This window comes from Hyalella azteca, unplaced genomic scaffold (genome assembly GCF_000764305.2).
Source record: "Hyalella azteca isolate HAZT.00-mixed unplaced genomic scaffold, Hazt_2.0.2 contig17342, whole genome shotgun sequence".
Lineage (NCBI taxonomy): Eukaryota > Metazoa > Arthropoda > Malacostraca > Amphipoda > Hyalellidae > Hyalella > Hyalella azteca.
This window is the reverse complement of record NW_025947129.1, coordinates 29,700-41,418: the sequence shown is the minus strand read 5'-3', so window position 1 is coordinate 41,418 and position 11,719 is coordinate 29,700. Positions and strand designations below refer to the sequence as shown.

At 38.2% G+C, this 11,719-nt stretch overlaps 1 protein-coding gene across 1 annotated transcript in view; it reads right to left on the bottom strand.

The window, feature by feature from the left end:
- Window positions 1-5: 5 nt before the first annotated feature.
- The window catches only part of LOC108671809 (SET and MYND domain-containing protein 4-like), a gene marked incomplete at its 3' end in the record, with an annotated part of 29,814 nt that continues 18,100 nt past the window's right edge, over window positions 6-11,719 (bottom strand). Inside the window, exons 4-7 of the mRNA XM_018159397.2 lie at window positions 2,273-2,586; window positions 1,689-1,825; window positions 617-815; window positions 6-172 (exon numbers count right to left, since the gene is read on the bottom strand). Coding sequence (XP_018014886.2) covers window positions 6-172; window positions 617-815; window positions 1,689-1,825; window positions 2,273-2,586 — 817 coding nt within the window. The remainder of the gene's footprint in view (window positions 173-616; window positions 816-1,688; window positions 1,826-2,272; window positions 2,587-11,719) is intronic.

Genomic DNA, 11,719 nt, shown 5'->3' with positions numbered 1-11,719 from the left:
TTCTCGGTGCAGACGACGTCGCCGAATTCGATGTCCTGAGCGGCGACGACGTAGCGGCCCTGCGTGGGCGAGTATCGCATCTCGAGTTTGCTGGACAGCGTCGGGAAGACAGAATGTGGGCCCTGGGTCAGCGGCGGCACCGTGGGGAACAGCTTCACACGGAAGTCTCCCACTGCAAAACCAACACAAGTACAGTTTTATAGCTCTGTGAAGAAAACTAGTACAGTTTTCTAGCACCGTGAAGAAAACTAGTACAGTTTTCTAGCACTGTGAAGTTTGGGGAAAAAAGGTCAAAGGGTAGAATTCGGTAAAGGAAAAGGGGAACGATGAAAAAATATTACCTGAAATATCTTTCAAGGCATTTCGCTTTAGGGATAAATTGCGAATATAGTTTTAGAATGAGTAATTTTCCGAGATTGGAGAGGGCAGGAATTAATTTATCTAGAAAACATGAAACGAACAATAGATTTGTTACTGCACGACAATTGTTTCGTCAGCAAACTATCCATATGCCTCCCAGAGAGAATTTTTCAAAATCTATCTTTAGTTAATCAACCACCTATGGTCATTTGATTAAATACCGACAAACTCGTCATTCCAACATAAAATAGCTCACCATTCTTGACGACTTTGCCGCTCTCAAATATGCTAAGCCACTTCTGTATGTCTTTCTGAACTTCCATCCTCTTATCACGATCCATTTTGGCCCAGTCGAGCCATTTGAGTGCCTGTCGAAACGAGTCCCGAGCTTCCAAGTGCCGCTTCAGGTCCACCAAGATACGCGCCTTGCGTTTGTACAGCTTGAACTTGAGCTCCTGTGTGGCAGAGGTGTCAGGGATTAACATTGATGAGACAGACCGGCGAGATTTTCTTTAGTGGAGCTAATAAAGCAAAATAGTTTCAGAAACTATAACCATTAATTAAGTAACTGAATATTTTAGTTTCAAGTCATCATTATTTGTTTGAATATGAGGTCAGTTTTGGCCATGCGTACGCTTTCTGAGCAGCCACAATTGTCATAAAAGTTCTTTTTAGGTACGACTCTGAACACTTGTAAAATCCTCAGATCCAAACTCGTCAACGTAGTTATTCTCTTTTGTACAAAACAGTGAGCTTTACTTGGTTGAGTTCGCAATATGAACTCAATGAGAGGTAAGAAAGTAACAACACTGACTAATGGTTCTCGCATAACTTTCTAAGTTATTCATTCATAAATGTAATTAATTAATTAATTAATTAATTAAATGTAATTAATTAATTAATTACATTAAATAATGTAATTCTTTCTTATATGCAATTATTCATTCTTAAATACAAAAATTTATTAGCGTCTAAAAAATAAGAGAATGAGATTATACATTAACCATAATTCTAGAGATTATACTGTACATTAACCATAACCATACATACTTCATTAAACAACACTAAATTATGAGATTATTAATTATTCAGTGGCAAAATTCAATTAATGACGCAATATTTAACATCAAAGGAAGTAGACAACACGCCTGATGTATTGATGCACCGAGTCTGAAGCCTCAATCGTCATACTCACTGAAACCACAATCAAGTTTTGGCAGAGCAAGCCTCCTACCTTGGGGTAGTGATGCTCCAGAGCCTCATCTATATATTACTATACACTTATGGACAAAAACCATAAACAATATTCAGCAGAACAAGCCTCCTACCTTGGGGTAGTGATGCTCCAGGGCCTCATCTATATCCTTGACGCAGTAGTAGAAGTCTTTGAGGTGGTAGAGCGCAGCGGAGCGGTTAGCCAGGCAGATGGGGTAGAGCGTCATCTTGCGGGGGTCGGCGTTCTCCTCTGCGAGGTTACAGGTAACAACGGAATTAAAAATTAGAATAAAGGAGCTTTTGAAATAGTTGAAAAGGAATAAATTTTATAAATGACGCAGATTATGAAAACATAATGAATATGGAAAGAATATTGACTATAACTTTAACAAAAATAGAAAAAAGGTTTTTAATTTAAAGCAACTTGCGAATCCTCAAGTACATTTGAAGAGACACTAAACAAATAAAATAAAATACTTGAAACAATGGCTTTAAGAAAGTTTTTTTTTAAACAACTTGTGAAACCTTAAGTACATTTGAAAATACACTAAACGAATAAAATAAAATACTTGAAAAATATGGGCTCAACGAACAAATTATAATTTGTACAAACTCTCTGAGTTCCTTCAGGCACTAATTTCATTTTACTAGAAGACATTCACGACTCCGCACTCACTGATCAACTTCCAATATTTACCAGATAACACGGGTGCCTTTACAACTGCTTGACTATAACAATGCAACGCCTCTACGTTCTTTTTCCGTCCAAAAGCTTTGTTTCCAGCTTCTTTTCTCTCGAGTGCATCTCTTTCTGATTTTCCATGATAAAATGTGCGTATATCAATTTCGTGTACTGCCGGGATTTTCTCGTAACAGAAGCGGACTTTTTCTTCATCGGAGGAGAGTTTTGAGAACTCCTGCAGCACGTCATTAGTTATGGATTGGCGGACGGTTTGGTAGTACTGCTTGAAGAAGCCTGGTCTGTCCATGTCCTCAAGCATCTTCGTGGACCTGAGAAGAAACTAGGCATCAGAGACATTGAAATGATGAGTTTTTATATATTATAGCTGGTGTACACAAAAAATAACAATTAATAGAACTGGAATATAGAAGGTGAAATTAAAACTGCGGTTTTAAATTTACGATTGACGAAAAATACTCTCCAAGTGTAAAAAAAAAATTTCTTTGCTTTTTTCTCCAGGTAAGTTACACACACGCCAAAAAGATTATGGACCGTGTTTTTCAGAAGCTTCTTGGAGACGATGAAACTGTAAATCTCGCACATAAACGTATGTATTGCCTAACCTTAATTCAAAACTACCTACAACGAAATAAAATCGAGCTGAATAAATAACTCATCGTCAATATAAGAAGACTCTCTCCAGTTCGACACGCTTGCGTCGTGACACACGACATTAGACTTCATTTATCTTGACTGCAGATCGATTGACCCAGGCGACTAGAATAGGTACATCTTATTTACCTTCCGTAAACATTTTGAATCAGTGAGAATGCGGCGACTGAGTCGAAACTCGCGGCCTTCGAGGACACATCGTCTTTATTAACAATTGCATCGTGCGAAAATTGAACTCGAGGCCGTATGTAACCCATATTATAATAAAAGTATTTCCCGGCTTCCATAAGCTAATTGATCTCTGAATAAAATATTTTCATGCGTACCAATTAACGAAATAATAGTGTAACTTCTTTAAATAAGTTATACATTGGTAATTCCATATTTAAAGCTACGATCCAGAGCTTCAAGTGCATATCCATGCAAACATGAACAAATTAACATTGGCGCAGCAGCAATGGAATTAAACACGTCGCAAAAAAATAAGTAAAAAGATGACCATTCAGACACTCGCTCCAAACTTTGAGCCAAGTTTTTGAAGAAAAAAAAACTCAGAAGGCCAACAAAACCTCATCACAGGAATTTATTTATTGACTCAAACGCCCTTGGCTTGATCCGTAATAACGTGGATTTGGATTTAATATAAGCCATATCGTCATGAGAATTGTGGATACGATTTACCATAAATTTAATGTGAATTGTGAATTTATATATGTGAATTGAAGTTGGGATACGATTTATCATAAATTGAATTTGAATTGTGAATTTATATATGTGAATTGAAGTTGGGATACGATTTATCATAAAGTGAATGAGAATTGAAGTTAAAGTGTAGCGGATCAATTTTTTGCACCCAGCGCATTAAAATGAATTCAAAGATCAATGTTGGCGAGGATGTCGGGTTTTTATTCGATTACAAAGAATAATTTACAAAGATTACAAAGTTGCAACGACAACATCGCCCTCGTGCCAGACGGCGCCAAGCTAGCAGCAGCCAGCCAGACAAGCATGGTATTTTCGACGGTATTTTCACTTTCTTTCTTTCGTCAGACATTTTTTTTCTTTCTGATCATAACGGCATTATAAATTTGATAACTGATAATGCTTAAAACAATTTTCGACGGTATTTTCACTTTCTTTCTTTCGTCAGAATTTTTTTTTCTCTCTGGCCATACCGGCCTTATAAATTTGATAACTGATAATGCTTAAAACAATAATGTAAAAGCATTGTTAATAACGAGGAAGCGAAAACGGATGTCAGTATAACTTAAATCAATCACTTTTATTAAACTAAAATAAGACACAAGGAACAAGTGAAGTGACACGGAAGGGAATAGATGTGATTTTGCACTTGAGAATGACTAAATGGCAACTTACGGACTTGCAAATGAGACGAGTTTTGCAAAGATGTTGCCCTAAATTTTCCTTAACATTTTAAGAATATTGTCGGTGTGAAAAAATTAAACAAGTTTTGCAAAGCAGCAGCGCTAATGTTTCTACATCAACTAATGAATAATCTTGGTGTAGAATTTGAAGTTAACAGGCAAAACGATTAACTACTAAAGCTCACTTCATAACAATATTTAATCTGTATCGTAAGTAGCTTTGTCATTGTCTTCGCCTAACTATTACACACACTATCATCCAACAATAAACAATCTACCGCTCGCAATCCTCAAGCTTGCTTTACCAATTTCCATTAACCTTCGTTCAGCTCGCATTCAGTTTTCCCTAGTCACCCATACACAACAGGACTCATTGATATCCCCGGCAAGACGTGCTCAGTGTAATGGACCTAAGGCGGTCAAGTCTGCGCTCTCGTTCCGTCCCTTGAACCCGCCCAGCCTGCACGCAGCAGCTTACCGTAAGCATTCACAGCAACGCTAAACAGAGACTCGTTCACTCGTGCTATCACTTCAAGCGCAATACACAAGCCATGCATTCACAGCCAATTATTGCACAACATTTAAAACAAAAGCAAGCACTGTCAAGCACTCCATTCGTTTTATAATCACAAAACACATGCACAACACAATTTCGAGCGCAGGAGGGTGATGTGTCGAGAGCTACATTATTTCACGTCATCAGCCGAGCTTTTCTCGGTGAAAACATAAAAATTGGCTAAAAATATGATTAAATTATTAGGTAATGAGTTAGATTAAACTTTGAAACCCATTAAGCATGGTCAATATTAATACTGAAATCAAATCAGATATTTGAGCAATTGTACATACTTGCATGAATGCTCTTAAGCGATTTATTTCGTGCTATGGGTCTAGGTGCTTTAGCTTGGATGCTACTTGAAGAGGAGCTGCAAACCTCAGCAATGGTGCAAGTCAGTACATGAATTTATGACTGCAGTGCCTCAAACTCAATGGCCGGGAAGAGGGAAGACGAGCGAGGTTGCCTTGCATGGGATGATGTCATCCTCGGTTTAGAGGCGTGTGGGTGTGTATGGCTTGGGGGAGGAGAATGGAGTGCAGGTGGGGGTAAGAGGGGGGATTTGCCAACCCCTTTACTGTCCTATATAGTGGAAAATGCGTCTTTGTGTTGATTTTAACTTAGAATAATAGTAAGTTAGTTTCGCCTTTAAAGGTCCAACAAGGCACAGAAATAAATATCAATCGATTTTTCGATTCGCTCGGCCAATAATTGATGCATGGGGAAACAAATAATCAATTAAACGCTACTAAATTACTATATAAATAAAATTCAATTACTGCAGCATTTCATAAATTTTTAATCGCTTCAGTATCAGGTCGATCAGTTACCGATGAATGTCTCTGGTCGACGATTATTTACATGGCGAATGGTTCAATTTGGGACAAAGATAGAAGTTACAGGGTTTTGTCTAGAATGACGAGGATGTGCTTTACGCAACACTGATCCACGGCAGTGCTCAGGGAATACTGAAGAGCAATTTCTTGATTATTGTTCAGTTTGTTCAGGACCACGACATAACAATTATGATATTATATTATGTCTCACATCAGGGATTCATTTGTACACACGACTGGAGATTTTGGAGGTACTTGTTGTTCGAAGACATTGTTGGTAGGTATTATAAATGGACTTCTTAATATCTGAATTTTCTGTTAGTTAACTTGAAAAATTACGATCGCGATAAGGTAACTTGAAAATCAGACTAGGTGAGAAGGCGCAAAATAATAAAGTTCGTTTTTTATAGTCTGAACTATCAGCTTCGGGAACATGACTTTTTATTAGTCGAACGGTCGTTACCTAGGGTTTTAATTGAAGTTTGCACAATAAATAACACACAAATTAGTATCAAGAATAGACACAATTCATGCCAGAGACTGTAAATTACGAGTATAGCAGAATTTTACAATCAATTACTGATAAAATTTATTGTTATCAAGGAAATTTTGAGGCTATCTTGAAGTCGGGGCCTAGGCCTATACTTTCAAAAAAAAGTTAAGAGATCTTAAGTTCATCCGCCAATTTTTGACGGCCTTTCAGGCAAAATTCACCAATCATAGACAAGAAAATAGAGCGTAAGTACTTACGTTCACTTAGCGAGTTTTGAAAGTATGGCCCCAGACCGTTATACTGCGACACGCCCGGGTAGCCCCCCGGGTATACGCAGACTGGGCACACACGAGACTATGGTACAGACAGTATTCTTACTTACAGACTAACAAGGACATAGACTCTATAGAGGCAGAAATGGTTGATTGAGTTATAAAAAATCAAGGAGACCACATCTTCACTTCTTGTCTTGAGAACCAAGCTACATTGTTAATAAAACAATAACTAAAAAAATCCATTCCGTTCTGAGTAAATTGCCCTGAAGTTATTGCATTACATTGTAAATTGTCAACAAAAACACTACGTCAAAAATAAAATATTTGCAGAACCGCTAAGGGACCTCAACCTCGTCCAACAAGTCGGTAGAGCCACAGAGAAAATTTATGAGCACTTGAGTTTGTGCCGCAAAAAAAAAAAAAGAAACGCTCAGTGCAGATATCGTCGACTTCCTCACACTGTACATCAGTTATTGTCTTGTAACTCTCCAGGTCAACATTCAGAGCATTGAATTTTGGTCTTCATCCATTCCCAGTGGAAATGCACGTGAAAACGCCCCTGATTTCCCCCATGACATCTCGTTATTTCAGAATTTTATCTGACCAAAGATGAAGACTATAATATAATCTAAAAATCAAATACTGAGTGTTTACCACGGATCAATTATAAGGTCAATTTCCAAGTACAGTTCTTCCTGTAATTTTCTTGGCAATGAGAAAGTGAGTGAGAAACGTATAATTTTACGGATCAACGAAAATATTTTTCAGGACTAGATTCGGGGCCTTGTTTTTTTTCATCAGGTCGTATGAATTGATGCCTATATTACAATAGTAAGAACATTTTTGCCCGATTTGCGTAACACTGACATATTTTGTGTGATGTTATATAACGTATAGTTTTCTCCTACATTTATCAATAAAATGTCAAACTCGCGCATCGCTTGCATATCTCGAATCGCTCCATGCAGGTCATTATCATGGAATTTTGCAGCCGCGCCTTTGCAGGAAGAAGCGTTGGCACCTCGTAAACAAGACGTAAAGGCGCGATTCGTTAGCCAATAATGGCTGGCAGTGAGATGCAAGAGGCAAGTAAGTTAAGTACACGGTATAGGCGTGAACCCTGCACGCCCTATATAGAAGATTCAATACTTCAAGATTACATGAGCAATCAATTTATCTGACATGTTTTAAATGATAATCATGAAACAAATCTTCAGCCTCGAAGGGATTTACGTATAACTTGACCGCAGACTGTACTCCAGCTATGTTAAATGATAATCATGATATAAGTATTCAGCCTTGAAAGGATTTATAACTTGACTGACGACTGTACTCCAGCTATGAGGATAAGATAAGGAAAAGCTGTCAATGACGAATAAGTCACAAGATGAGTGCTGTGCTCATTGATCTGGCTAATAGAAGCTTCATAATTGGGAATCACGAACTTATATCTGAGATAATTCAAGAACTGTTCACCATAAAAGATTTAATGCCATCTCAGAACGTACACATACATAATAACATGCGACTAACACGAAATATGCGAACATCCAGCGAAGTTTCAATCTCCTTCGTCGCCGGTTGTGAAACCCCATGGTTGAACTATATAAGGTTGACCCACGAGAAGTTCCGTCTTTCAGTTCAGCTTTCTTGTTACGTCACGTAGTTCTTGATACACACTTTAATTGTTGTTTCTAACGCGGGTGCCGTCGTTAATTATTCCTCTACCGACACCAACTTTAGCAGCTGAGCTCATGCACCAAGATAGAATTGGCAGATGATATCAGTGAATGATATTACCGTCGTTACAGATGAAAGTATTTCCCGTCGTGACTCTGCGTGGCGGATGAAAGTGACAGAAAGGACGTGGAAAAATATAGCCTAGTTTATTATTTGATTAAATTCTACAAATACTTCTCAACCACCAAGAATAAAGTCAATTATGACAACATAAACACGTGCTGAATCCATTAATCTACTGATACTTTCGAGCTGGCTTCCAATTTCTCGCTCTACGATTTTACCGTAGTATTAAATAAAACTAGAACGGGTCCACTGACAAAATTTACGGACAATTGATAGATACCCCAAGTTATCAAGAAATGGCACTGCTTCTAACATTTTGCTCGCATAAGTGACGTTAAAGTTGCCGGTGTATATGAAGTAATTTTTCAATAGGATGCATAAACAATTTTTCGATTAAAAACGCGAGCGCCAAAGTTGAAACGCCCAACACGCTGGTACGCAAGTTGAAACGCCCAACACGCTCATACGCAAGTTGAAACACCCAACACGCTCATATCCGCAAGTTGAAACACCCAACACGCTCGTACGCAAGTTGAAACGCCCAACACGCTCATACGTAAGTTGAAAAGCTCAACACGCTTGTGTCAATCAGCTTATTCCCCTCAACGCGATAGAGAAACTGTTGCAGCCCACCCAATATAACGAAAAGTCATAGACATTATTTTGTATTTTTCCGTGACCTCCGTACAGAAAAAAGCGGCTAGTGACGTTGTGTTATTTTTCGAAGTCAGCATGTTTCTTTAGGCACTGAGCTAAACGGCCACCGAAGACGTCAGATATTTTTCGAGACTCGAGAAAGACGACGCCTCGGTGTCGAGCCAACGTAGGCGATCACCTACAGGGGCCATACTTTCAAAACTGGTCAAGTGAACGTAAGAACTTACGCTCTATTTTCTTGTCTATGATTGGGGGATTTTGCTCGAAAGGCCGTCAATGATTGGCTGATGAACTTACGATATCTTAACTTTTTTTTAAAGTATAGGCCCAGAAGTCGCCACGGTGTCGAGCCAACGTATGCGATCACCTACAGAAGTGCAGAGGAGAGAGCGAGTCGTGACGCAGCGAGACTGCATGTACAACGCGCTTTTACCTGCTGTACGAGACATGCTTAATTATAGACTGGAGAAATGAGGGCACTTGGAGCGTTAAGTACTGCCTACATATCACTATCTTATGTGTGATAAATAAGACGAGGCGATCAGGGAAGAAGAAGCAGTCGTATAGTTCATGGATAAAACTGTTTAATTTTGAACGCAATCAAACGGAAGAGGCCACGCCAGAGTTCCACAAGTTCACTGACATTTTTAATACAGAGAAAATATGAGTGATGCAATAATTCCCATTACAAAATTTTCAACCTATACTGTAGAAATTAATTAAAGTTTACTTTTAAATAAAAACCACGGCATTGCTTGTAGGCAATTATCAGAAGCAGCATATATTAAGGGATGACAATATTGCTAACGCACGATAAAGTTTCTCCTCTCGTAAATTTGGAATTGGGAGCAAAAACACTCACATTTATTCTATGACTTCATAGAATGCATTGGCTTTGGTATCCACGAGTAAGGACACTATCCAGCAGCAGAAATATAACTTATTGGATTTTTATACTTATTGTTCTCTAGGAAGCAAGAACGTATTTACTAACAGGAAAACATGTCGCATGCGAGTTTGGTATCCACAAGTAAGGACACTGTCCAGCAGCAGAAATGTAACTTATTCGATTTATACTTATTGTTTTCTAGGAAGCAAGAACGTATTTACTAACAGGAAAACATGTCGCATGCGAGGTCGGTGACCAGCATTTCTTCATCCACAGCTTCTGGAACACACCACCAGTTATTATGATTCTAATCCATCCCTCATGCCCCTTTATTCTCTTCTTCACCAACATCTTCATCTACAGCTTCTGGAACACACCACCAATTATCATGATTCTCATCCATTCCTCATGCCCCTTTATTCTCTTTTTCACCAACGTCCTCAACCACCCTATAAATCACCCGCATCTCAACTGTCCCTCGCTTCCTCTCGAACAAAGCTGAGGGTTGAGTCACGGTTTTTTTTTCAGCCGTCTCTAAACTTGAACTCCGGTTGAAGTCGTGGGCTAATTTTGCATTTTTCTTCTTCCGTTAACCCTGCGAAGCCACTGGATGTAATATACTAACATTTGATCGATTTTTAGAATGTTTATCTAAATTGACTATAAATGTAACTGGTCTTCCAGTCCATAATAAACGAACTCTAGAAAAAACGTTCAACTGAACCTTGAACAAAGCCATTGATCTAAATTTGAATTCATATACGTTAAATCTTAATTTTATAGTACATAGCAATTTAGAAACGATACTTTGAGGAAACTTTTAATTAAAAATTGCCTAGCTTATGAACTTTACTGGCAGAGAATTTCGAATTAAGTATAATGCAACGTTGTGTAGTCTAAAATATATCACGTTTCTCCCCCACTCGAACATCATTCAAAATTTCAAGATGTTGCAACAGAGCAGCTGTAACTAAAATTCATTCTGCACAAGATTTTTGAAAACGCTATTTTCTGAATCGTTAAACGCAAATCGTACTGGCCCGAATGTCGCATAAACCAATGGGTACGTAGCCCACTGAACTTAGAAGAAAACTTAGAAAAGGTAGAAAATATTCAAGCCGCAGGAGGATTTCGAACTAAAGTTAGATGAAGTAGAATGACAATAACATACTAAAAATGAAAGGTAATCAGATTTTTCAAGATCACACTTGTCTATGAAATGCCTAATTTCTAATGACTCATTGATATAAGTTTGTTGCATCGTGCCTAGTTTTACTCTAATTATACTGTACGTAAGCATAAACATATGATAATAATTAAAGGCTAGTTAATGACATAGTTTGTGAGGTTTTAGTTTGAAAATTATACTGTACTAAAGAAGCGAAACGAGACGCAATTTTTCAAATGGAACAATTCTCGTATTTTCTTGTCAGTATCCTACAATGAAGAATGGAATAAAAAATCCTCTGTAAAATGAATTTGAACGAAAAACTGCAAACTCCGCACAAGATAGAGTTGGGCTCTCAGCAAACAATTGCAGGCTATAGTGGAGGGCTGCGAGATGCAACAACGGCCAAGTTTTTTTCCGCTGTCTACAGCTTTAGAGAAGCAGCTGTTATTAAGCAGCGGTTATTAAGCTGCGGTTATTAAGCAGCCGTTATTAAGCAGTGGTTATTAAGCAGCAGTTATTAAGCAGCAGTTATTAAGCAGCGGTTATTAAGCAGTGGTTATTAAGCAGCAGTTATTAAGCAGCAGTTATTAAGCAGCGGTTATTAAGCAGCGGTTATTAAGCAGCAGTTATTAAGCAGCGGTTATTAAGCAGCGGTTATTAAGCAGCGGTTATTAAGCAGCGGTTATTAAGCAGCAGTTATTAAGCAGCAGTTATTAAGCAGC